Source organism: Centruroides vittatus, unplaced genomic scaffold, assembly GCF_030686945.1.
Source record: "Centruroides vittatus isolate TY-2023 unplaced genomic scaffold, ASM3068694v2 contig_2787, whole genome shotgun sequence".
In the NCBI taxonomy this organism is placed as follows: Eukaryota; Metazoa; Arthropoda; class Arachnida; order Scorpiones; family Buthidae; genus Centruroides; species Centruroides vittatus.
Window position 1 is genome coordinate 64,938 of NW_027121767.1, and position 27,987 is coordinate 92,924.

At 30.8% G+C, this 27,987-nt stretch overlaps 1 protein-coding gene across 2 annotated transcripts; it reads right to left on the bottom strand.

Moving 5' to 3' along the window:
• Positions 1-13,944: 13,944 nt before the first annotated feature.
• LOC136972077 (monocarboxylate transporter 12-like) lies at positions 13,945-27,617 on the bottom strand. Of its 2 annotated transcripts, XM_067266624.1 has the most exons (5): positions 27,183-27,617; positions 20,869-21,012; positions 15,453-15,638; positions 14,820-15,260; positions 13,945-14,411 (listed from the first exon to the last, which is right to left on the bottom strand). In XM_067266624.1, exons 1-5 carry the CDS (start codon positions 27,487-27,489, stop codon positions 14,269-14,271), a joined length of 1,221 nt encoding a protein of 406 aa, XP_067122725.1. In that variant the 5' UTR covers positions 27,490-27,617; the 3' UTR covers positions 13,945-14,268. The 2 variants fall into 2 exon arrangements, with proteins under 2 accessions (XP_067122725.1, XP_067122724.1); XM_067266623.1 differs by having other exon boundaries at positions 14,820-15,638.
• Positions 27,618-27,987: the final 370 nt, after the last annotated feature.

Sequence of the window (27,987 nt, forward strand, 5' to 3'; positions counted from 1 at the left end):
CTTTGTGATTGTTGCACTCTTCGATTGCTTATATTTCGGCAGCCGCTTTATAGAAACTCTTGAAATTTTGCACACTATGTAAGAAAACAATTATCTTTCGAATCAGATATTCAGAATTATTTCAGGTGTTTTGGGGCGGAGAAATCGACCCCCAAAAATCGGCAACTCTGTTTCTGTAAAATAGTCAATGACTATTTTACTTAGCGGAGAGTCACTACCGTGATTCCTGATATACAGGTATCTCTCGTACAACACGGTAGTTACGTCCCAAAAAAGTATTGTGTTATGCGAATCCGTGCTATACCAAACAAAAAACTTTGCAAAATATAGGATTAGGTACCAGACGTTCACAAGAGTAGGTTATACTATTCTTTTTCGTTAACGAACAAGCACAATTAAAAGTACTGTTAATATTAATTTTAGTTAAACCAGGGCATTTTCTTTTTACAAAGTATCGTTGTCGCCTAATCATTTTTGCTGATCATAATCAGAAATATCAGCAATGTTGTCGTTTTTTTTTATTTTTAACATGATTTTCTATGGATGACAAAATAAAAATTTGTTATTAATCCATAATTTTAAAAGAAAGAGTGAAATGGCCATTTGCAAATTATATATATATAATTTTTTTATATTATGATAAATTAAGTACAGTCAAACCTGTTTTTATGCGCTCTTTTTATGTGCGATTTTTATTTGTGCAAATATTTGTGTACAGAGTCTCTATACAAAAATTCTACAAAAAGTTGCTTAACTTTCCCGGCAACGTTTAGAACTGCGTAAGGAGCCATCTGTTATGATGTTTTATTTTGAAAACTTTTTATATTTTTAATTATTATAAAATGACAAAAAGTTTAATTTTGAAAATAGGAATGGGTTTTATATATAAAAAAATTGTAAATGCTAATAAGAAGGAAAATTAATGTCATTAAGTCCGATCCCACTCGACATATGATAAACGACCATCTTTATCTCCGAACCCCGTCGACATTTAACCATCAAAATTTAATAGCACCAATCTTTGTAATAAACAAACCTTTTTTTTCAAAACTTCAGAAATATTCGACAAAAAGCACGGGGGATATTAAGCTTCAAAGAGAGTGAACAAAATCGTGCCCCCCACACACAAACAGAAAAACACCCGAATGTTTTTTGCAATTCTCGACATCTCAAGATGCCCTCAGTCCAAAAATATAAAAACCTTGATCTTGGGAATCATTTTTTGACCGACCGCCATACTTTTCCTCTGTTATATACAAAACAGAATCTATTAGCCTATTACGCTAATAGGTTCTAATGAAATTTTTAATAAAATTTCAACACATTTTTTTTATCAAAAATTTTCTCATATTTAGTAAGATAATAACTCTAAATAAGGGATTTGCCACACTCCAGAATTGTTGACCCTTTGTACAAGCAAATAGTTAATGGAATCATACTCGTACATGTAGAGGAATGCTTCTTTGACATTTTTACTTCTGTGAGTATAGTCTAAAGCTCTGGTTAAGTCGACCGACTCATTCTGAGATATAATTGTACCAATTATTTATAGTAATTCGAATAAAATACTCATCAAAAATTATCAGTCGTTTAAGTCATCCGGTATTAAAACTCCAGTTTTTTACATTTGTAAAAATTTAAAATATCTGTAAGACGTCTTTCTGTTTCAATAGAAACACAGTTCAAACGGCGGCATCTAGCAATAATTTGGTCATGTGATAAACAAACGCGCCCTGGCCTGTTTTTCTCGTTGGCATCGGTTTCTATCTATTCGACGTCATTCATGACAGTTGCTACGAACAGCCAATAAACTTTTTACTTATCCATATACTAATGTTTAGAAAAAGCACGTTGCCTGGCAAAGCGGCTTTAATACAACAGGAGAAGCAAACCAATGACATTGCCTGTTTCATTTGAAAAAGACCACATCATTGGCACTCTTACTAGTCCTGTTAAAGCGACTTTTCCAGGTAACGCGCCCAAAATGATCTAAGCAACGGCGACAATGAATAATTATGATATCGAATGCAGCTTTGTTTGTTTTAACCGTCAATTCTTTTGAGATAATTAGCAAACACCAATTCTCTTTTATAAATGATTCACACAATTGGATACTACAATTTTTTCGGTATAACAACAAACAATTCACATTTCACTTACGATTTCTACGACGAAAATTGATTATTTTTGATGTTAGAAAACAGTTCAAAAGACATTTCAAACAGTTTGAAAATCGGGATCGTTTATTAAAGTTTGGGACTGCCCGCCTAATTCTGAACACTCTGTTCACTTCAGATTAAATCGTCTTTCAAATATTATAAATTTATTTCAAATGCCCTTTAATATCTTGTTTACTCGTTGCTTTATCATCTCATACAAGAATTACTACGTGCATCGTCTCCCCTCGTTGTAATCATAGAAAGGAATTTAAGTAAAGCATATGTGAAACACTGACGTCGAAAGATTCAAAGCTTCTTCAAATGCTTTTCTTAAGATTACGCTGATTTCTGGTATCATACAGTTCCGCTTTTAAAGATCCCTTATAATTTTAAACATCAATGTCATTTCAAATATTGGAAAATTATTTCTGACGTATTTTAATATTTTGTGGATAATCGCTTTATTGCTTAAATAAATCGACAAAACCCAAGACTATCTTATAGTATTATCTAACATCACAGCCTGAAATAAAAGCTTTCAACTACGTAGTTCTACCATAACAGTCATTAATTCCATATGTAATAATATATGTTCTTTATTCTTTGTGTCCATCGGTATGGTAATTAATTTTTAAGTAGATTGAAATTTTTAATTTATCAAAAAATACGATTTATATAATTAGAATAATTTTAATAAACTAAATTATTCTATTTCAAATATTTTAAAGGTGGACATGGATGGAGGATCCTCATCAAATGAATTTTGCCTGAAATGCTTTCTCAGTCCTTGTTTGAACACTGCTTTAATTTTCGGTTACGAACCATTTAGGCCTTGTCAGTGCATGTATCAATCTTCATTTATTTTTCCGAGTAAATCACTCAAACATTTTTATTTCAATTGTATCGAATTTTTTCTATTGATATATTTTGCATTTGATTTTTTCCACTTGATTCCGGGATCTAACGGATTCTTTCCATATTTACATTCGTCTAAATTTTTGGGGTATCATTCAATTTTCATTGAAATAATTTTCATGTTAATAACGTTTAATGTAACATATATTTTCAGTGTCTCGAAACGGAAAAGAAATGTCCTTCGTCGATTAAAATTAAAATATCTAATCATTTAGAAGTGGAAAAATTTCAAAATATTATAATGACTATAACTTTAGCAATTGGCCTTATCTTCTTCATTCATCTATATAATATGCTATCAAATAATCAACGCGGTCGTTTGTTATCAATTGGACCAAAAACATCAATTGACATTTAAAATTCTTGAAACCGTGGCGATGAGCATTACAGCTGCAATGGGAATCACCTGTTTGTGAACTTTTTTTCAAAATTGAAGATTGTTAAATGTAAAAGTAGTAATAGATTGACCGATGAAAACTTAAAAAACCATGTTGTACAACATCAAAAATTGCTGTTCTTATTAAAAAATTTAGTGAAAAAATTGAAAAGCAAATTTCACATTACAATACAATTGTACAGTATTTTGTGTTTTGTTATAAACTATTAGCTCGGCCCGCCTCCAGTGGGTGTTCTGGCAGCAGTGGTGTCATTCCGTAATATAAATAATAAATTTATATCAATAATAAATTCCTATTAGAAATAAAAATACAGTAATACTATACTGAATATTATATTGTAAAAATATAAAATAAGGGTGTACTATAGATTACCACCTATGGAATTTCAGGACTTTGATTATATATTTAAACTCAGGGGACCGAGACGAGTTCAACGGTACCCTATTTTTGGACCGGAGACGAAAAATAAAAAAAAAAATTATCATACTTTTTAAGTTACCATACATTTTTAATGCTCTCATGAAGATGGCACCATAGTTGCTAGTACTGCCATCTTAGGCCGCGACTCCACTAGCCGTAAAACAGCCGTAAAACAACCGTAAAACCCCTCGCCGTAAAAGCTTTTAATCACGTGACCTATTTGCGTTTGCGCTCGGATTGCGGTGGAGGTCCGGCTAGCGAAGCTTTTTACGGCGACGGTACTATTACGGTGTATACGTGATATATCGATATAAAGACAATAATTATATTCTACGAGTTTTTTCTGTACTGTAATTACAAATGTAGTAAAAGTAATATCTTTACTTTCATATATTGACTTTTATTATTATATTATTAAGATAATATACAGCACTTATAAGCTTAGCTTTTTTATTATATACTCCTCTAAATTGAAGGATTTTCCTTTGGCGGTTCATATCGCATGTTTTAGGCATCCATTATTATAATCGGGATACCTCTTGTCGTAGATACACGAATACTTTCGGATGTTTTCGATAAATCTTTCCAGATCTTCTAGAGTAGCCACGAGAGAACGTACACAAAAGCTCGTTTTCCGCCATTTTCGTACCGTGTCACGATGACCTAGATTTGACTGACTTCTGATTGGTGGATGGTACCGGTTTACGGTCGTATTCGCTTCGAAAGTTGAACACTGCTCAACTCGCTTTTACGTTGGTTTTACGACCTGCTCAGGCGTAAAATATCATGGTCACGTGATTAAAAGCTTTTACGGCGAGGGGTTTTACGGCTCTTTTACGGCTAGTGGAGTCGCGGCCTTACGGAAAAGTCTGCAAACCATGACGTCGGACTACGGTCATCTCCAGTAGGGTTAAACACGCGATACGAGAGCGGAGAGAGCGACGCGACTTCCGATCATCGCGCGATCGCCGTTTCGGTTAATGTTACTTATGGCAGCGAACTAGGCGGCCGTTCCCATTGTTCGTGCTCCCTACTGACCTCCCGGAGGGGAGCCGTCGGCAGGCCGCCATGTGCTAAACGTCACTAGTTATTGATTCACGGTAGTTCTTGAACAAAGTAAAAAATGGGGAAAACGTCTACTAAAGGCAATTTTAACGGCAAGCGATGCGACTCCCGATCGCGATAGCGAAGCCGACTTAGCGGAGAGAGCGACGCGACTCTCTATCATCGCACGATCGCTGGAAAAAAGTATGATAACTTTATTATTTTTCGTCTCCGGTCCAAAAGTAGGGTATCGTTGAACTCGTCTCGGTCTCCTGAGTTCAGATATATACTCAAAGACCCGAAATTCCATAGGTGGTAATCTATAGTATCACATAAAATAATTTATATTGTTAATTTAAATAATACCTAGTGGCCGTTTTTGGTATACCGTGACAGAAAGAGACTGCCCATTTTTTCAGCTTTATATGCTGTAGTAGGTATGTAAATATGTGCGATCCAGAGTGTAGGTTTTTACCTTTTCCGTCTCGGCCATCCGGCAGTCAACTATTTTGGTTGGACAACACTGGTGTAAGTTGTCATAAATTTTTACTTGGCGCAATTTTTACATCGAATTTTTATTTGCATATAAATCATTTTTTGTTTAATAATTGGAGGCCTCCCTGAAATAAAGTGCTAATCCTCATTGTGTTCAAAAATATGAAATTTCGAAATAAAGTGCTAAGCCTGAAATCTTTGTTCGGACATCGCGATTTTTTGAATCTCTCTCCATATTGGGCTGAATCGATGTTCTTTTTACGCTTGAGAAACCTGTTTAGAAAGTTCTCTCATATATAGTGCAAACCCTCAGCCAAGATGGCTGCCTCAGGTAATGTCAGTCGACGTAATCAAACACAAATTCGTATTTTTCTTTGACAAGAACGAGAGTGATATTAGTGCTGACAATAGCTTAGCATATTCTGATTGGGCCGAAAACAAGTCAGATAGCAGCAGTTATGATGAAGAGGTAAGAACGTGTAGTTTTAATATTACCCGGTTACCTTGTTTGTTAGCATGTTCTTTGCTCTCTAAATTTCTTCCTGCCTCGGTGCTATCCAACAATATCTAATTCAATGGTTCCCAACCTTTCTGAGGCCGCGGAACACCATTCATATATTCATATACTTTTGATTACACGGATCACTAGCATCAATACATTCAAAAATTGATAAGTAATTCCATGTTTACTATTTTCTGGAAACAATAAAGCAATAAACTAATAAACTTTAATATATTGAATAAAATAAACAAAATTATCTACGAATAAATTTGAATAAAAACTTTAAAATCTTTTCTTTCGTGGAACACTCGAGGTAGGTTTGCGGAACACTGGTTAAGAACCATTCATCTAATTTTTAATTTTGTTGTATTCGAAGTTGATTGTTCAAACCTTCGTAATTTTATTCACATCTAAACTCATAATTTTGCATTGAATATGGAAGAGAAATGTTACGTCTTTATGAACTATGAAGCTAAATTGACATTTGGCTTAGCACTTTCTTGAAATTTTTTCGATTCATTTTACAGTTTTCTGTAAATGAGGCTAGAAGTCCTGAAATAACGCCCCAAAAGCAGAATCCAACAAAGTAAAAAAAAAAAAAAAACGAAAACAAAAACAAAACGTAGAGAATTGGAAAAGTGCGAAAGCCAAAAGGAGAAGAAATGCTGGAAAGACATACACTTCAACATTCACTAAAAAGACTTATCCTGCAGACTACCAGAGAGTTATGCAATTGGCCACGAAAATGCTGGTTTTTACAGAAGAACAGAATATTTCACAATTTCTGGTTTATGGAAGACTAATCATCAGAAGCAAATCAACCTCATGAAATCCATAAAACTTAAGCAGAAGAAGCGATGGTGACTATTTCTACATGTGTTCGTAATTTGTCTGCACTGATTTTTATTACTAAAATATTTTTGTTAATCGTATTTTTGCAGTTATGTATAAGAAAGGCAATCCCGCCGTGCATTGTCTGAGACACTGAATGGAGGAAATGTCCAAATCTGCAAGATGTTCTTGTCCCTACATGAATTGCAAAACAGTTGCAAGAAAAGTGAAAATTTACAAATACAACTGATTATTTCATAACTTTGAACTACTGAAAGATAAACATATTTCTCCCAAAAGTGATAAGAGGCTAGTGTTTCAAAGAAAATATTAACAGTAATGTGGAATCTCGTTTCTCTGATGCATTATCCTAACGAAAAACATGCATATTATTTCTATTCAGTAACCCCGGCAGGCAGAAGTACTAAATGTTGACGTTGATGAGGAAATTGACAATGTCATTTGTTTAAAAAAAAATATTTACTTTTGATATCAAAAACTAGTGATTCTTATTAACGAGTTTGTTCAAAATTCGTATTGTAAACGTCAGTCCTATCGTTTCACTGTTACTTTGTACACTCCATTAAAAATAATAGTTTTGAATAATATCACGTGCAAAGTTATGAAATAATCACAATGCCTTACAATCACTGACCTGTGGGCTATCCTAACACAAGGCCAATTTGCCAATTTCAATAGCATACTCTTTACAGTTATATGGTACTAGCCCACAATTATCTGGTAGTATGTTACATATTCTTGTCATTACTGAAGACAATGATAGTTTGTAGCGTTAGATTTTCGGTTTCTAGTAGCTAGTGTGTGCTAATGACATGGAATAGAAAACAAAATCATAAACACGCATTTCCGATTTAGAGATTTAAGCACACTTTCGAATACAATTATCTCAAAATATAGAAAGAGTTAGCACCTTCTACAAAGGAACTCTTCAATTGTATTACATCAAGACATAAGACTGACCTATCGGTCCAGAAGTTTCGCCAGCACCTCACTGATAACGAGAAAGGCTTAAATTTAAAATTTCAGCTTTCTAGACCCGGTAGTTTCTCTTTGAGTGTCTGCATTGCTGGATGAAGAAAAAGAAAATACAGCTTTTTTGGTGATTTTTGCACTCTGCTTGTATTTCGGCAACCGCTTTTTATAGAAAATCTTGCACACTACCAAACAAACTGACCCCGAAAATTGGCAACCTGATTTCTGTATATATATATATATATATATATATATATATATATTTAACTTAAGCATAATTACACACGAATTCTGGATGCCACTTATATTACGTGAATGTCAATTAACGTGGTTTTATGAGTATTGTATTATAACACTGTGCTACGAACCTTGTAAATAATACAACTGTATATATAAAAATTTGTTCTGGAAACACATGTACTAATTATCTGTCGTTATCCGCCCAGTTATGGTGTGCGAAGCTGGACATGTACACTTCTACACTCTGAATAAATTTGTCGTCGTAGTCTCTTTCTCTGTAATCTGTGGCCGACTCTTAAAGAGTAGATTGTTCGACAATCTGGGCAAATATCAGTTCAAAATTTTGTTCGTGAACCAAGTTGTTCGAAAACAGAGGTTTGACTGTATTAATTTCTTACTTTTGTCATTTTCTTCTATTTCTGAAATCGTTTCATGAAATTATTGACAAATAAGAAAATATCTTATTTGTCTTAGTTATATGATAATCGAAATACCATTAGGAAAAAAATTATACGTATTAGGTAATTTAATTGATATTCTTGTTTCAATCTGAATTAAATGAAATATAATACATCGAAATTCATTTTTCTAATAAATTTATTCTTATGCAAAAAATATAGTTTACACAGATTACAGTTTACATATACAAATATATGTTAAACTTATTCGAGCCATATCGAGATGTTTATAAATTCGTTGTTTAACTTTCTTACATTTAATCGAGGATATTAAACATTTCATTTTACATCAAATTACCTTTCTGGAGAATATTCGCAAAAGAAATATTTTAAAATTTGGTTCAAAAATTGAGCACTCGATATTTTATCCTCTAAACTACGATATGTACTGTACATTATGTATTTTTAAAAATAATTTTATGTATTCCACAGAAAATACTTATTTTGTTTAAATCTTATTATATGATTGTAAATAATTAATGATTATCGTGAACGTATACAGTGGCATAATATTGTATAATAATAATAATAGTAAAATTGTAAAGTAACAAAACTGACGTATAATAACTAAGATTTGCATATAATTATATTTTGATATTTTATATATTATTCCGTTTCTAAAAACTTGTGTAAAAATAACATAAATCACAGAAACAATAAAAATATAATTTTTTAATATAAAATTAATATAGCGTTAAATCATAAATGTTCTCTTAAGTTAGTTGTAACTTCTTTGGTTATGCACACGATCTCCAACAGATGGCGTTAAAAATTTAATGATTTTTCTAATAAAAGCATTAAATTTATAACGCCATCTGCTGGAGATCACCTGAATAACCAGAGGTCACAATCAGCCTTAATACACTGAATATTTATATTTTTAAAACAAAATATAAATATCTGAAATGATTTTAAAACACAAAGTAAATATATAATAGTAATATTTCATCTAAACCGAAAAAATATTACTATTATAAACGATATACCGTATTTTACGGACTATAAGACGCACTTTTTTCTTCGAAAAATTGCCTCCAAAATTCAGGTGCGTCTTATAGGTATTTTTTTAAAAAAAAATTGCTTAAAAATTAAGGTGCGTCTTATAGTCCGTAAAATACGGTAAAATAAACAGCAAATTTTTGTATTAAATTCAAAAATAAAAACTTGATTTTATAAATTATCCTTAAATTCACAAAGAAATATTGTATTATCAATAAATACAATAGATTTATGAATATAAGTGAAATTTCATATATTAAATATGCAATGACGTCAATTTATAAGAATTCTTACACATACCCACCAGACAATAGATAATTATTATTAGAATCATTTTATATACCTTAAATAAATGAATGAATTAAAGTACAGTGGAACCTCGCTTAACGAACAAAGCAAACTGTTAAAAATGACTCGCTTAACGAGCGATGTTCCGCGTAACGAGAGACCAGAGGGGACGTCCCGGATTGTACGCATGCTCCATCAGTCCGTGTTTAGCACTCGTTCCGCTAGCATCTTAGTGTCGCTTGTAATCACACATTTTTTCAAACTTGTGTTCACACATATTACTTATAAACATCAACAACCATAGCCCGTTATACAATAAACAGGCCAATGATATGTCAAATTCTTGGACTATGTAAAGGCTATAATTAAATATTAGAAATAAATTAATTTGACTAGAGGAAGGGAGTTATGCTGCCATCTCGTATTAAATTTAATGAGCAATTCCAAATTAAATTTTAGAAATGTCTAAATTAAAAATTATTTGTTTATTATTACTACATTAAATACGAGATGGAAGTATAACTGCTTACCTCTAGTCAAATTAATTAATTTCTAATATTTAATTATAGTGTTTACATAGCCCAAGAATTTGGCATATCGTTTGGCCTGTTTATCAGACATATTATCAGTGGGACTTTTTTTGTTTTCTGTAAGTCGAATTCGCATTCCAGGTTGGTTCATTCCGCGCTAGAAAAAAAGACGAATGATTATTCACGCTTCTTAACAATGTATATTACATAATTTTCTTTGAATAAACGTTATACGTAAAATATTTGAGTATATTTTCGGCGTGGAACGCATTACCGTATTTTACATTAATTTCTATGGGAAATGTTTCGCTTAACGAGTACGATTCTGGAACGAATTATGCTCGTTAAGCGAGGTTCCACTGTATATTAATTACTAGCAGATAAGCTCGTCCTTGCTCGGGCAAAAAGTAACGATAGCGAATATTAAGATTATTACATTATAGCCAATCTTAACCGATTTTACAGAATGCAAGAATTACCAGACTAATCAGAGAATTTTTAGATGGTCTAAAAATATGTTCGATTTCCCGCAAAAACACAATAAACCGCATCTGCACCTGTAAATCTTGCATGTTGCTTTTTCTTAACACTTTCATTAAGAAATACACTTCTTTCATCCCCACGTGGTACCCTACTAAAACGCGGTTAAAAATTAAAAAAATGCATTTAAAACAGTACTGTAGAAGCTGAGTTCTTTAGGATAAGCCTTAATAGTTTCCCTCTCCCCGCGGTGGAATTTCGAAAAATTCCTTCTTAGTGTACATACATTCTCGTGACATACCCTATTTAAACGCAATCAAAAACCGCATCTAAAACAGTATAATAGAAGCAAAGTTATTCAGAGTAAGCATTAATCCTGTCCCTATCCTCCGCGGTGGAATTTCGTCTGACATCTATATAATAGTAGGAATATAAAAAAACGCGCGTATTCAAATGGAACATTGTGTCAAAATTTCAAAGCAATCGGTGATGAACTTTCGGAGATTTTAGATTTTGAACAAACGAACATTTACATTTTTATTTATATAGAAGATAGATAGATTACAATTAGAATGTTGCATGTTGCCAGAGGAATGATCTTTTTTTGGCAGTCCGAATATTACCTTATTACAGTTATTAAGTAATAAATAATATAAATTATGTATGTTCAAGTGTATAATTAACTCTGAAAGCATGCCAGTTATATCCAGAAAGAATAGGAAACCAAGCCCATGTGCAAGATTTTTAAAAGGGTAGCATTTTAAAAAACATATCATAACGTAGTTTATTAGTTTTTACAACAGAAGTCTTAGAATAGAATATTAATGTATTGTATCGTTACACAATAGGATAGAGCAGGACAAGTGAAGTGAACAATGAACTGAATGGGTAAACAATGATACACGATAGAGTAACACAATACTAAAATATTTTGTTACTCTAATGTATATCCTCATTGCTTACTTATTCACATCCTTGTTACACTAAGGAGGAGCTGAACGAGTACAAAGCATATTTCTGTTTTTTTAATTTTAAAGCTTTTAATTATTCTGTAACAGAGGGTTAAACACCAAAACCTAACCACTCCTATGACTTGCACTAATTAAGGATTTAAGAAGTTATTCATAATCTTCATAATTCTGTTGTGAATATCTTGTAAGAAATTTTCCTACAGCAAACAAAACAAAAAAAAAAAAAACAAAAATGCTATTTAATGTTAAAAACTTGATTTGTTAGTATCATCACTAGTTAAATGATGAAGTTTTATTAATTTATAAATAATATTTTAATAATTAAAAACAATATAGTTTTAATGCTTTAAGCACTTATTGGTTACTTTAATTCATAACAGAAGAATTAAAAGAATAATTTTAAAATTAAATTAAAATACAGTAATTGAATTCCAGTATATCTGTGTAAAAAACAAGAAAAACAGTTCAACCAATACTTCGTTTAAAAAATTTTTAAAATTTCTGTCTAGTAAAATGTTATATTAATAACTAATTACAGAACCTGCAGAATATATTGTACAATAAATATAGACATTACAAACAATAGAATTCTGTGTAAATGGCTAAATAATTTTATCATTTGCACTTTGTATTATAGAAAATGTTTAGAAGAACTTCACTTTTATTTAACACTAGGATGGATGCTGACCAACCACTCACCCTGAAATAATTTATTCAAGTCTACTCATAATGACCATTAGTTTCTTTAAATATGAATTGATTGTTTTCCAAGTAATTATATGTTCTCACTAAACATTTATCTGCTTATATACCTTATTAAAAATAGTGCCAAATTTTAAAAGTAAGTTTGTTTGATAATAAAATATGCAGATAACACCCTCTCCAACTCTGCCTCCTAGAATGAAAATTTTAGTGCCATTACTGAATGGAGATAAGAAAGTTTTGACAAACATATATATAGATATTATAGAAGTAAGTAAAAATGAAACCTTTGAATCTACATGTAATCCTATATTACCAAATCAAGAGATGATGTAAATATTACAAACTATATTATTGAAACAAAATCAGGAAAAAATTTTTTTCTTAAATTTAATGTGTTAAGGATGTTGGAAAAATAAATTGATCAATCATATAAGATTGACTAAGGAAAATGACAGGTGATGTACAGAAGTTAAAAAGGAGAAAACTAATAAACCAATGCTGGTATTTTTGTAAACATCTGTTAATCATTTTAACCATTGCTTGACATTCATTTTCAGACACATTTAATTCATATAAACCTTAAGTTTTTCAAATACCTATAGTATTATAAAAAAGCTAAGCTTTAAAGTTATAAATTTAACAATAATTAGTCATAAAAAGCAACTTGAAAATAAGAACTTTTGCAATGGAATTTTTTATTAAATAAAGAAATCATAAATCATCAATATAGTACAATTAATTTCAATTATAATATAATGGTATATTAAATTATATTAAACTTTACATTGTGAAATGATTGAAAAAAATAATTCTTTTCAACAATATATGTTAAGATATTTTAATCTGAGATATAAAATTTCTCAGGTTTAATAATTTGAAAACATTGAATACTATTCCAATAAATAACTGTAATTAACCCGTAAAATTCTAGTGTCTTCAAATTAATAAATATTCACTTTTGAATAAATTATCTCATAAATTTGAAAGTTGTTCTGGATATTTTTATAAAAATCACCTTTTTGAAAATAGATAACTGTTCCAAATACTCTTGATGCAATTTTATTTCTTTATGAATTTGAATGATGATATAAATATTGATAATTCTTAATATGCTACTTTGAATCACAAGACTAGTTAGTTAAATTCTCTTAATTTATTACATATATGAAACTTTATTTGGATACTCAACAATGACTTACTAATTTATAATTCTCACTTTCAATGTAATTTAAAACTGATCTGTTCAATAAAGAATAGTCTATATACTGATCTTTATATTTAAAAAAATTGCCTATATTATTGAAACAAAATCAGGAAAAAATTTTTTTCTTAAATTTAATGTGTTAAGGATGTTGGAAAAATAAATTGATCAATCATATAAGATTAACTAAGGAAAATGACAGGTGATGTACAGAAGTTAAAAAGGAGAAAACTAATAAACCAATGCTGGTATTTTTGGCATATCCCTAATTTTATACTTAAAAAAAAAAAATGTTACTTCAGTTTTAATGCATAAAAAAAATATATAGACAAAATATAATTTCATAATAAGATTGAATAGCTGATAAGCAAACAAAATTGTGATTTTAACATATTTTATACGATGATAATATCTACCAATCTAATAAAAAGTTATCATCATCATCATATAAAACATTCCATAATATGGTTATACTAATATGGCCATACTAACTTTTGGTTAGTCAAATATAATCTTCATTTTGAAGACTTTATTTTAATATTTTAATATAAAATTTTAAAAGGGAATGTATTGTTACTTCTATCATATCATATCATTGATATATATATATATATATATATATATATATATAAAATAATACTATAACATTTCACATATGTCATTATTATTCTGTTTCTTTTGTAGTAGTATGACAAAACTCATCAAAACAGCAGCAATAAAATTTGTTGAACTTGTGAACCACAGAATTGCTGAACAATCTTGTGTCATATCAATAAGCCATCCTGAAGATAAAATTTGTTTAAAATTTATTAAAATAATTTTTAATTGTAAAATATAATTTACAGACAATATCAATTTACTAATTAGTAAAATTTAAAAGAGCATTAAAAAAAGTTATGATGTAGTTTTTAACTTGATTTGATGTTTTGGACTAATTGGGAATTTACTTTTACGTGCATGTAGCAAGCAAGTCAATTGTCTTTACAGAAAATTATTTTATTGGTTTAATGTATAATAAAATATAGCTAAATAAAATGAGAAATATTTGCTCTGTTAAATAAAATTTTAATAATTATTTATTTATTTATTTATTATTATTTAGTATAGAATCAAGGTTTATTATTAAAATTTTACATTTGACTAATAATAAATTAAAGATTAATTATAGTTATTATTTAGAAAGTACTTACCTCCTAGAGGTGGACCAAATAATGTTGTACAACCACCAAAAAATAAAAGAACTCCAAAAGTTAATGTAAGATTTTCAGCCCCATACATTGTAGCTGGAGCCACAACACAAATAACACACTGTTTAGCATAGAAAAAAGAAAACATAATAGCAAGTCCAAGAAACATTTCAAAAGATGAAATAGTAATGTGAAGACACAATGCCAACCCAGAAAAAAAGAGTATTATTGCTGAATATGTAATCACATAGTTTTTGCATTTGGACAAGACAACTCCTACAGTAAGTCTTCCAATTATATCTGCAATTCCCATCGATGATATTATTATAGAAAATTTATCACCGTAGCCAAAAAGATTTGCTAAATCTTTATAAGTCACAAATATTGTAGAAGTACCCATAACCCATATAGAGTTTGATAAAATAAAGCATATAAATGTGCAATCTGTAAAAAGTGATATAAATTTAGAATATTTAGAATGTCCATTAAAACTGACATTTCCTTTATTCACATTGCTATTCTTAAAATTCTTTGTAGGCATATCTTTTTGATTTTGTGACACACATGTTTCCCTACAGTTTGGTAGTTCTTTGCTTGAAACAAAAGCACCACAGACACAGAAGTTAAGAGCCATACCTGCTTGAATAAACATGGATCCCCTCCATCCATAATAATCTACTGCAAGTTCTAGAAGAGGTGAGAATACAAAAATACCAAATCCAATTCCTGAAAATGCTATTCCTGTTGCCAAACTGTGAAACTTCTTACAATGTACAGCAAGTGCAATTGCAAATCCAGTGTAGACAAAATTTAAAAAGATTGCTGAAAAAGACAAAAATCATTTTAAATAACAAAAGTTTTCATATATAGGGTGACCACTTATATATCTATCCAGAAGCAAAAGAGGTTTTTTCCAACATTGCACAAGTGTATGCATGTAGTGAATTGTTCCAGCACTAAAACAACTGAAGGAAGTCAATTTATGATGATATAACATACAAATAATCACTGATTGTAAAGGATGACATTTCAAAAATTGATACAAAATAGTGTGCTTTAATTTGGTACAGAACATGTTCAAAATGACTGCCTTCAGCAGCAATAGAAAGATGCACTCAGTTCAGTATGACATTATGGATGACACATTTCTGGTTCATCATTTCACTGGCCTCTTGTATGCATCTCTCCAGTTTGCCAACATCATGCAGTGCTTCTAGTTATGCAACGTATACTGTTGCATTCAGGTGATCTCATACCCCCACAGGCAAAACTCCAGAGGGTTCATGTCTGGGGAACATGGTAGCCATGGAACAGACCACGTTGTCATATCCAGCAGTTTTAAAGTGTTCTGTGAGTCATTGATGCATAACTGTCTAGAAATGAGATGACTTGCTGTCATGTTGGTACCAAACCTGTTGTAGTTGAGCCAATGGCAAGTCATCAAGCCATTTGTCCACTGTCAGAATGTTCAGGTATCAGTCACTATTCAGAATGCCAAGAATGAATATGGGACCAAGAAGCTGCTTATGCCAAATTCCACAACACATGTTTAGGTTAACTTGGAGTCACTATGTTGTGTGCATTATGGAAACACTTTATCTAGTGATGCAAGTACAGTAGAGTATCAATTATCCGAAACAGTTCAAGACTTGGGTTGTTTGAATAACTGATTTTTCAGATAAATGATCATTTACAAAAAAATATATTAAACACAAAACTGTACTGTATATATTTTGTATCACACTTCTTACAAATACATACCTTACATAAAGTAGTACATTAAAGTAAGTAAGTCTACAGTTTAGTTTGGCAGGGGGGGTGCTGCAGCACCACAACACAGATAGAAATTTGAATTTGCCGACTGGAATGCTTTAGGTTAACCAATGTTTCGGTTGATTGGTATTCAGATAATCGACGCACTACTGTATATTGTACCACTCTATTCTGGAAAAAGTAGATTTCCTTGTTAGTCCACAAAATGTATTGAAGTAGTAGTTGTGGCTCATCATACTGTAAATTTATCAACATATTGCATCATGCAAATATCAGCAGAATATGTGCAAGTCATGGCAACATAATAACTAGTGTATTTGTGTCCACTACAGTTCACAATACAATATAATAATGCTGGAAAGATCTCTCTTATCCATGGATGGATGTGTAAGTGGACGCTCTATATATGTCAGTAATACAGTAATGTACATTTATTTTTATATACAGTAAAACTTCGTTATTTCAAAACACAAGGGACCAAAAAAGGCATGACTTCAAACTATCTGAACTTTTTTTTGAATCACAGTTTATCATAATTTTTGAAAAAAAATTATGACATTAACTTATATAATTTCACCTGTTCATTTACAAATGCATTAATGTACAAGTCATTATTTAGTAATTTATGCAATTTAAAAAACTGTCAGTTGGTGTGTACTTATGAAAACAATGAAAATGTAACCAAATTACACTCAAAGCAAGACCTAAAAGTAATGCACAAAAGAAACTTAAGCATTTCAACAAGAATTACCATGAATTTCATCATGAGTTCAAGATTAAAAAAATTATGTTATCTGATGAAAATAAGATCTATTAAGTCTGGTGTGATGATAATCAGACCTAAGGGACTGTCAGAGAAATAGCTGGAACATCCGAGGAAGGGGTTAGCAATAGCAGACAATGAGCAAATGATGAAAGGCAGTTTGCCAAGAAAAATTTGATGTAAAGCAACAGAGATGGACTGATCAAGATAGATGGATCCTTCTATTTGGAACTTTATTTTTGGGTCTCTGATCCAAAGATAAAGTTTCAGATAAAAGGATCCATTTGACCAATGACCTTTCTTGATCTGTCTCTTGGAACACATCCTCCTCCTTGATGGGCATCCGGTCAAAAATGTAAACTTTAACTAAACAAATATAAACCAAATTTTATAAAAAAAATATGAAAAGATTAATTTTTTTTAACAATTTAAGCATGGCCACAAAAGATGGTCATATGAAAGAGATAACCTGTGCAAAATGTTCTGCTCTATTTCCTACACTTCCAAAGATAATGCTTTAATTTTGCAATTGAGGTACAGTATTACAGAAAGCATTGTTATAACTTACTAGATAAGTTACAATTTTATATATCTTAAAACAATTTGGATGTAATTCCATTGTTTCTACTTATGGTATCTATAGTTAATAAAGTGGTAAAAGTTTTAAGGAGGTTGAGTATTGCTGGATGTCCAAAAGGGCAGGAAGTTACAGAAACTTGGAAAAGGAGAGTAAAAATTTCAAGAAAAATGCAGGAATTTATGGACAGCTCCATTTGTAATTTATGGACAGCTCCACAACAAAATAACAAGGTTTTACTGCATATGTTAGACTCAAAAATAAACCCAAACTTTTGAAACAGATTTTATCACACAAATAACAACTCTTATAACACATTACCTTCAAGTGAGCTGCATTTATAAGAATAACTATAACTATACCTAACTATACACTTCTGCATACATAACTATACCTAACTATACACTTCTACATTTGTCATAGAAAATGCCTCCAAGATTGCTTTATCTAAGATTTTTGTAGCTTATACTCTGTTTATGATTAGAACTTACAACCCTTTAGCTTCTCTTTTATTTTAAACTGATAAAAGTATCACTGCTAGATCAGAGACATAAGGTGATTAGAAAAGCCAGTGATGTTTAATTAAGACTGGTAATATAATTGATGTAATTGCGTACTTAATAATCATACCCATCATACAGTACAGAAATATTTAAGCATCATTATAGTGAAAGACTCAGTTCTTAATCAGGTTGTTTCCATTATACTTTATTTAGATGGCTGAGAATTTCAACATACCTTTCTGATTGATATTCTGATTTCTAGGAATGAATTTGATATAGCCTGCTGTACCAGATGTATCATTTCTTATCTATTAACTTTCTCTGACACTGCAATAAAAAGTTCAGTCCTACCTTGCTACTCATGATGGAGGAAGAAAACAGATGGCAATTGCATACAAGCATGGCCTTAACTTATATTAAACTGCAACCTCTGTCTCTCACAATGGTATATAATGTAAAAATCTAAAAGTTCATTTTTGATTCTATAGTTTTTGACAAATTAAATTTTAATGTAATTAATAAAAATGTTCAAAACATATTACATTTTTGTAGTTTCTTTGTATGGTCTTTCATACTATACAAATGTTTTGAAAATATTAATATAATTATTGATTCTCTCACAAATATATTTAATAATATATATATTTTATTATATTTTACATAGTTATATTTTTAATCATATTACATTTGTATAGTTATATGTACACATACACACCATTCAGTGACCTCCCAGTTATACAACTATAAAGGGACCAATGATAAAACTTGTATAAGTGAGAGAATTGTACAAAAGAGAGATTGACCAATTTGAATGAAAAATGTTAAAAATATAACTGTAACCCTTTCAAAATACAAAGTTAAAATCTGGTACACAGTCACCTAGAAATTAATGTGCATATCCAAGTTTTGCTGCAAAAGTGGGCCTGCGGGGCCAAAGTATAGTACTGTGTTTTCTTTACATTAAAATCTCCATAGGGCAGAAACTGGAAGTAAGGGGATTTTGGAAATTTCATTGGCCATCCAAAGTTTACTTTACATAGTTAGATCAAATACATGTCAGGGAAGGTTAATTTGTCAAAATTTGAAAAAAAAGCATATAAATAATCGTGGCCTGATACAAAATTCATACCAAAGTTATTAGTCAATACATACCTGGCAACAACTTTAAGGAATGCAACAATAGTCTGTGATAATGACAACGGTCACTAGAGTTATAACATTACCACTTGTTTTATCTAAATGTATAGCCAGCAACCATTCTCTTTCTAAAAACAGATATTATGTCCAGTACAATAATCCTCTCTGCTTTTTTATCTTCCTGGGCACCTGTTTGACCTATGACAAAGTGATCCCACTCTGTTCTTGTGATTGTCAATCATGTTAATAAAGTGAGGGAAAAATAGACTGTTGTATAGATTACTCCCTGTGGAATTTTGGGACTGAGTATATATCTGAACTCGGGACTGAGACGAGTTCAATGATACCTTACTTTTGGACCAGAGACGAAAAATAAGAAAGTTATGATATTTATGATTTCTTGCCTTTCACAATGCATTCTATGCCAATTTTGAGTTTTCTACTAGGTGGCATTCGACTGTTCGTGCTCCCAACGGACTCCTCCCAGAGAGGAGCCGCCAGCAGGCCACCCAGTGTTTAACATCACTAGTTATTGATTCATGGTAGTTCTTGAACAAAAGAAAAAAAATCAAAACGTATACTGAACTATAAGCAGCGCCACCTAGTGGAAAACTCTAAAATGGCATAGAATGCATTGTGAACAGCAAGAAATCGTAAATATGATAACTTTTTTATTTTTGATCTCCAGTCAAAAAGTAGGGTATCGTTGAACTTGTCTCAGTCCCGAGTTCAGATATATACTCGAAGTCCCAAAATTCCATAGGGAGTAATCTATACAACTTCCGAAAAATATTGATACATTAGTCGGAAACAATTTCAGGTGGTGTAGAATTGTGTGTGTCATTCAAATGAAAGACTTTAAACAATATCTCTTATAGGCTTCAGTCAGGACCAGTGAAAAAACATCTCATAACAGAGAGTCGCTTAAATGAGAGATCACTGTGTATATTTGTACATTTTGAAAGAATCTATAATTGTATTTTAATTTGCTATCATTTACATATTCCCCGAATAAATAAACCAGTGTATAACCGTTTATTTAAAATTTAGTTTATGTAATGTTTGTTCGAATTTCGCATTCGATTTAAAGAAAGTAACTGGTGCTGGATGATTGAATGGTTTTTTTATTTTATTGATTTTGTAGTCTCCAGTAAGCAAGTATACATTTATTTAAACCAGTGTAATTTTCATATTACACTGATTTATTTATTCTTATATTCTTCATTGCTGGTTTTTACACTGACATATAAAAATATGGATAAACATATACTGAATTATTTTGAATAATAAAATGCTTACCTGTTAATATTCCAAGAGAAAAAAGTAAATAATTAACATTGATAGCAAATGAACTAATAATATATCCAAATGCAGTTCCTAATCCACCTAACATGATAGTGATTCTACATCCAAAGGCTTTTATCATTAAGCCAGAAAATGGCCCTATAAAGTTTGTAAAAAAAAAATAATCTTTTGTTTTCTTTTTAACACACAAAGAAAATTATATAAATTTCTACAGAAAATATTTATTTTTTAAAACCTAATAAATAATATATATATATTTACTAAACTTACAATAATCCATAATCCAATACTCTATTTTATAGTAAAATACTTTTGAAACAGTTTTTATGCTAAAATTAAACAAATTAAGATAATTTAATTAAAAATTAGCTTAACTAACATAAAAGCAATATCTTTTACTTATGTTTGGCTATAATTCAAGAGTCATAGCAGTGACACCATACCAAGTAAAAAGTCACTGACTATATAGAAGAATCAGCATTGTTGATATTCAAGGGACAATTTGTTCACCCTCCACACACTTATAGTAAGTCTGAATATCTTGTTCAAAAGATATTTGTTTCCTTAGATAGTGTGCAAAATTTCAGGTTTTTCTATAAAGGGGTTGCCAAAATATAAGCAATTGAAAAGTCCAAAAATTGCTAAAAAAGCTGTATTTTTTTACTCTTCTCTGTTCAAATCATATTGCAAACACTCCTAGGGAAAGACTACTGCATCTAGAAAGCTCAGATTTTAAACTTAAGCTTTTCTAGTTATCAGTGACATGATGGAAAAACTTTCAGGTTGATAGGTCAAAGTTCACAGGGATTCTCCATAGAACTATTTTACTTTTGGGCTGCAATTTGAAAAAATTTTAGACCTATTCATTTCCATTGTCGTCCATCTGTCCATCTTTCCTTAATTTTGGGAATGGAGTTAGATACATGAAAGATGAGACCAGATATGAAAACATTAGTGACAGGTGGCCCCAATTAACTATACATGAACTTCTGATGCAAACCAGAAGTCATGTTATTTCAATTAAAAAATTTTTTCCTGAAAGAAGTTAGATAGATGACCAGCACTACTCTATTGTTAAAGGAAAAGTATGATGTACGGGGCCAAGACACTACTACGAGGCATGTTCAAATGAAAGTGATTTGAAGCATCGCATGCAAACAGTTTTCAATGTGTTTTCGTGAAACAAACACAACAGTGAAGGTTTATGTACCACGCATATGTGTGCACAACCAGATTTGTGATAACTTCATTCATAAGGACGTGGCATTCATTTAAAAATGTGGTGTGTGTGCAACTGCATCCAAAACGGATCAGCGAGCTGTAATTAAGTTTTTAACACTGGAAGGGTGTAAGCCTGTGGATATTCATCGCAGAATACTGGCTGTGTACGGTGACACATGTGTGTTGAAGTCCATGGTGACGAGGTGGGCAAGAATGTTTAGCAACGGTTGACACGAGACAAGGGATTTGCCGTGGCCTGGTCAGGTGCACAAAGTTGTGACAGAGAAGCTGATTACAAACATTGACACTGCAATCAAGGGAAATTGACGTCGAAACATTCGTGACGTCACAAATGAGTTAAATGTTTCCATCGGAACTGTTCACAATATTGTCACCAACATTCTGAAGTATTGAAAACTTTGTTGCCAATGGGTACCCCACATGCTGTCTGAACACCACAAGAAACAGCGAATGGGCCTGAGTTTACAGCATTTGTTGCACTACAGGAATGACGGTGACACCTTTCTGCAGCACATAGTGGCAGGGGATGAAACCTGGTGTCACCACTTCCAACCAAAAGGGAAGTCCATCAGCATGCAATGGAAACATCCTGGCTCACCTAGGCCCAAAAAATTCAAAACTCAGCAGTCAGCTGGAAAGGTGATGTTGACGGCATTTTTTGACATGCAGGGACCCCTATTACTGGAGTTTAAGGAGCCGAACATCTCCATCAATGCCCAACGGTACACCCAAACACTTGATAAGCTGCTTAAGGCTATCAAAAGCAAATGTCCTCATATGCTATCGTCAGGTGTCATCATTCTGCACAACAATGCAAAGCCACATGTCGCCAAGGTGTGTGTCGAGGCACTGGCCTGTAAAAAGTGGAAAGTCCTGGAACATCCAGCTTACAGTCCAGATCTGTCGCCTTGCAACTATCACATCTTTGGACCGCTGAAGAAAAGTCTAATGGGTCAACGATTTCACTCTGACGATGGTGTAAAGGCTGCAGTTCTGAACTGGTTCCATGATCAACCAACATCGTTCTTTACAGACGGAATTCGTAACCTTCCTAAGCAATGGGATGCCTGCCTAAATGCCATGGGTGATTTCTTTTAACAAACTTTGTATGCATTTCACTCATTTAAATATTGTTTTTTCTATCTATGTATCTGTCTCATTTCTGTCCCTACACATCTCATGGATACACACCTCGAATCACTTTCATTTGAACACCTTTTATAATTTGAGGTTGAGAGCATATATTTTAAATTAAATTAATTAAAATTATGATTAAAAATTGCAGCCTGGCACTGTGACTGTGTCACAATAAATAATTGCTCATATAACTTAATTTTACACTTGTAAGGATAAAATTGCACTGAAACAAATGATTTTCATTCAAAATGTTATCCAGAATAACAAAAGCTTAAAGTTATGTAAACGAAAACTTTTTATGACAATTTTACAAATGGCATATTGAAATCATTGGGTTGACAGCTGTTGCATCAGAGTGTCAACAAAACTGTACAATATGTCATCATCTTAAGTCTTAATATAATAAACATAACCAAACAATTGATATTCAAACAAAAACATCCGAGATGTAAAAAATTGCATCAAGTAAAAATTTGTGACAATTTGGATAACAGTCAAATTTTGTTCTTGGGTGTTTTTCTTTGGTAAAAATAAGTTAGGAATTTAAGATTTTTACTTGTATTTTTACTTGATTAATGTTTTCACTTCAAAGCACCAAACTTATTTTTACCAAAAAAAAAAAGCTCCCAAGAAAAAACTGACTCTGATCAAAATTGTCCACACTTTTTACTTGGCTCAATTTTTTTTACACCTCAATGTTTTTGTTTAGATAATATAAATTACTGCAATAATGGGATGTACAGGGTAGTTATAATTAAAGTTGCCCTATTCAGACCTGTCTACCCATTCTTGTGAACGTATTTTGATGAAACTTGGTATATATGTTATATGCACCATGGGGAAAAGGAAAATGCAAAAAAAATTTAGTTCGAATTTTTACCTCTAGGTAAAAAATGGCTGATTAAGAACAAGAAAAACCATAATGGAAACATGCAAAAGATTTTTATTCACATTTGTTCAATGTGCAACCCATTTGCATCAATCACGTGTTCAAAACGTCTTATAGCATTGTAAGGTGTTTTGAATGTGTGATTGATGCAAATGGATTGCACATTGAACAAATGTTGTGAATAAAAATCTTTTGCATGTTTCCATTATGGTTTTTCTTGTTCTTAATGAGCCATTTTTTCACCTAGTGGTAAAAATTCAAACTAAATTTTTTTTTGTATTTTCCTTTTTTCCATGGTGCATATAACATATACATCAAGTTTCATCAAAATATGTTCATGAGAACAGGCTCTAGATAGGTCTGAGTAAGGCAACTTTAATTATAACCACCCTGAACAATGTATAAATAACTCTGAAGATACCTAAATCTAGTAAAGAACACAAGTTTATTAAATTAACTATCATTTCTTATCTTGTTTAAAGGTGATCCTCAGGTCACCTTTAAACAAGATGTTAGATATCGGAGAACAAGTCTCTCTGATATTAGAAAGTAAATGTCAAAAACATTAGTTCATTTCATAAACTTGTATTCTTTACTGGATTTAGGTGTCTTTAGAGTTATTTATAAATATAGTTTTTTGTTCTAAATATTTCTTTAACATCTAACTGAAAAAAATAATCAAGAATTTATATTAGGTTATTACAATTAATAACTTGAATAATAAGTGCTTTAAATGATAAAAGCATTGTGTATAATTTAGAAGAAAAAGTTTTTTGAAACTTCTTTAAATATATTTTAAAGTAAAAAAAAAGCATTCATGTAGAGTCAAAACAGGATAACAGCAAACAAATATTAAGATATACACACAATAAACATTCATTAAATACTGTATACATTATTCATATTACTGTTACCAATTTGCCTATAGTATCTGCTAATTTTCTGATATTTTTTCTTTAGGAAGTACACAATTACATAATCATTTGAAAATTCAAATATAAAAAAATGTGAAAAGATATAGAAAACCATGGCATTGATGATAAAATTTAATTCAGAAATCATATCATATCAAATTTAAATATATTACTTTAATTTAAAAAAGGTAATTTTCTGGGCAAAATTAAATACATTTGAAAATAAAGAGATTAAATAATGTCTTAGCAATTATTATTTGCTTATCTGCCTGCTCTTATCATCATTATAGTTATAACAATCAAGATATTATATTCATTATACTAAATGACATCCTTTAACTTTTTAGGCAGTAATAATTTTATTACTCACTTTTAATCTTATCCAAAATATTAAATAAACAAATTTTTCTTGTATTTCATTCAAAAACAAAAATACTGTGGATAACTGATACTACAAATTAAAAAAAATCTAATATGCTTATTCCATGCGTACATTCAAAATAAGACACAAAAATTGTCCAACATAGATAGAAAAAAATGTTAGACAAACTGAAAATCAAATAAAAACTCTTATATAACACTTTAAATATTCAAAATATTTTTATTTACAATTGTAGTGTTATTTGTTTACTAATAAAATCAACCACTTAATAATTACAGGAAAACACTTCAGGATTGCTTTCTGTAAAGCACAATAATGTTTGTAGGAAAGTTAACTTTCAAGGAAGACATCAATTAAAAAACATATTATTGATTGTGGAAACATACCATTATATTATGTTTTATTAGACAGAGGTTTCATTCCTATCTGATTGCTTTTTTTCTAATATAAACATCTGTTTTTATTTCATTGATATTTAAAACATTTTCAAATTTTAGTTCTATTTCCTTTGTTCTTCAAAAGATTATCCTAATAATTTCATTATTTGTGCAATTAAAAAAAACATTAAATATTAACTCTTCCTTAAAGATAAAAACATCTATAATGCTTCTACTTAACAAGAAATACTCTGGAAATTTGAATTTCTTACATTATATATACTATATATGTAAAACTGGGGTTCCCAAACTTTTTTCACAGTCGACCCTCTAAGGATTCCTCAATCTTTTATCTACCTCTTTCTCCTTTTTTCACTAATACAGGTGGTGGTGGTGGTGGTGGTAAATATTATCTAGTGAGCCAATATTAATTAACACAATTTTTATAGAAAAGATTAGTGTACAAATTTATAACATCCTAAACTGTAATATGCAACCCATTGAACTAATAATTTTTAATAAATTGTTTTCAATTGACTGGAAATCAGACTGGACCAAAGTGGTCCAGTACAATAGGAGTTTTGTTGATCTCTGTTCTTTTACAGGTAAAACATGGTGCTGAGTAAGAAGGAATGAATTCAAGTTATTTTGATGGTGGAAACTTGCAATCTGTGAAGTTTCCAAAGAGTTTACCATTCAGACTAACTATCAATAACACACAGCATTCTGAATGCAGCCTGTTAAACTCTGTGGCAACTTCTTGCTGATTGCAAGTTTTCACCATCAATATAACTTGAATTCATTCCTCTTTACTTGGCATCACACTTCACCTGTAAAAGAATAAACAAAGACAGTATAACTTCGATAGTTGTAGACTTATGGGGACACCTTTATATTAATTACACTTAAAACAATCTAAATATTACTTTCCTATTATTTAAACGTTTAATTCAAAAAAAAAAAAAACAATCTAATGAAGCAACTATAAAATATAGAAAGCAATAATTTTATTTTTTAATTTCCATTTCTTAATTTCAATATGTCATGTTCCTATTGTATTATCTAAATAATATACAAAGCTGACTTTAATTGTTCTGAAAATATTTTTGAATTTTTCTATTCTAACAATGCAATATTTAAACATGTCACTAATTATTTTATATAATGTTTGTTTTAAAAATGAATTCCTAAACAATTTGAACATTGGTTTTATGGGCATTTAATGAAAACATTCATGTTTTAAATCTACATATCATGTATGCAAATTTTTTACATGTTTTATTACTAAAACAATAACTGATACAACGTAACAATGCACAGTGGTACGTAAACATAAATACGTAACAATACACGAATGATGTACATACCTGTTAACTGCAAAAGACAGGTGAACAATGAACCGATCCAAGCAGTATGAGACCTAGATTCTTGAAAAGTTAACAGAAATTGAACATAATATATACTAAACGTATAAAGCAATCCAGCTTTGATGGAAAACGAAACAAAAGCTGCAAATACAATAACCCAACTCCAACATTTGATTCTAGTTTTACTTTTTCTTCTTGTTTTGTTATATTCTTCGTGTTTTTTACCATTCAATAACGTCACTACCACATTACAATTGTTTATTTCGTCACTAACGCCTAAAGACGAACCGTTTTCTACAATTGTCATCTTGACACTGTTTCTCAGCAGACGAACATTCTGCCAGCGCCAATCTCTTCTACCATTGGTCCGTCATCAATGACGTACTATCGGATGATCGTCTGCTATGATGTCAGCGTCCTCTGGCAAAACTCGTTTTTAATAACAACTGAAGGTAAAAATTAAGTCGGGAGAAAAAAAGTATCTCGAATTAACTATCGTACGGATTTTCTTTCTTAATCATAACATACTTTTACAATTTTAAAAAATCTTTTCTTTAAGGATTTTTAATTAAAAATTAATTCACGCGCGCGCGTTCCGGACGAGAATTTTTGTCGTCTGCAAAATTAACGTTCACAGTTGTCAAATCTTCATTTTTACGGCAAGTTTGCCATTTTTTAATATTTTTTCCAACTAAAATATTGGTTTTTAAGTATTTAAATGATCGATATTTTATATAAACTCACGTATTAAACCTTTCAACGATTCCGAGTTACATAGAGAACGCAATTTGTAAGTTAAACAATT

Coding starts and splice junctions, on each gene's coding strand:
- LOC136972077 (XM_067266623.1), bottom strand. CDS start 27,489: ATGACAATTGTAGAAAACGGTTCGTCTTTAGGCGTTAGTGACGAAATA. Junction 21,013..27,182: donor CTGTCTTTTGCAGTTAACAG/GTATGTACATCA, acceptor CAAACTTTATAG/GGCCATTTTCTGGCTTAATG. Junction 14,412..14,819: donor ATTTGGTCCACCTCTAGGAG/GTAAGTACTTTC, acceptor TTTTATCTTCAG/GATGGCTTATTGATATGACA.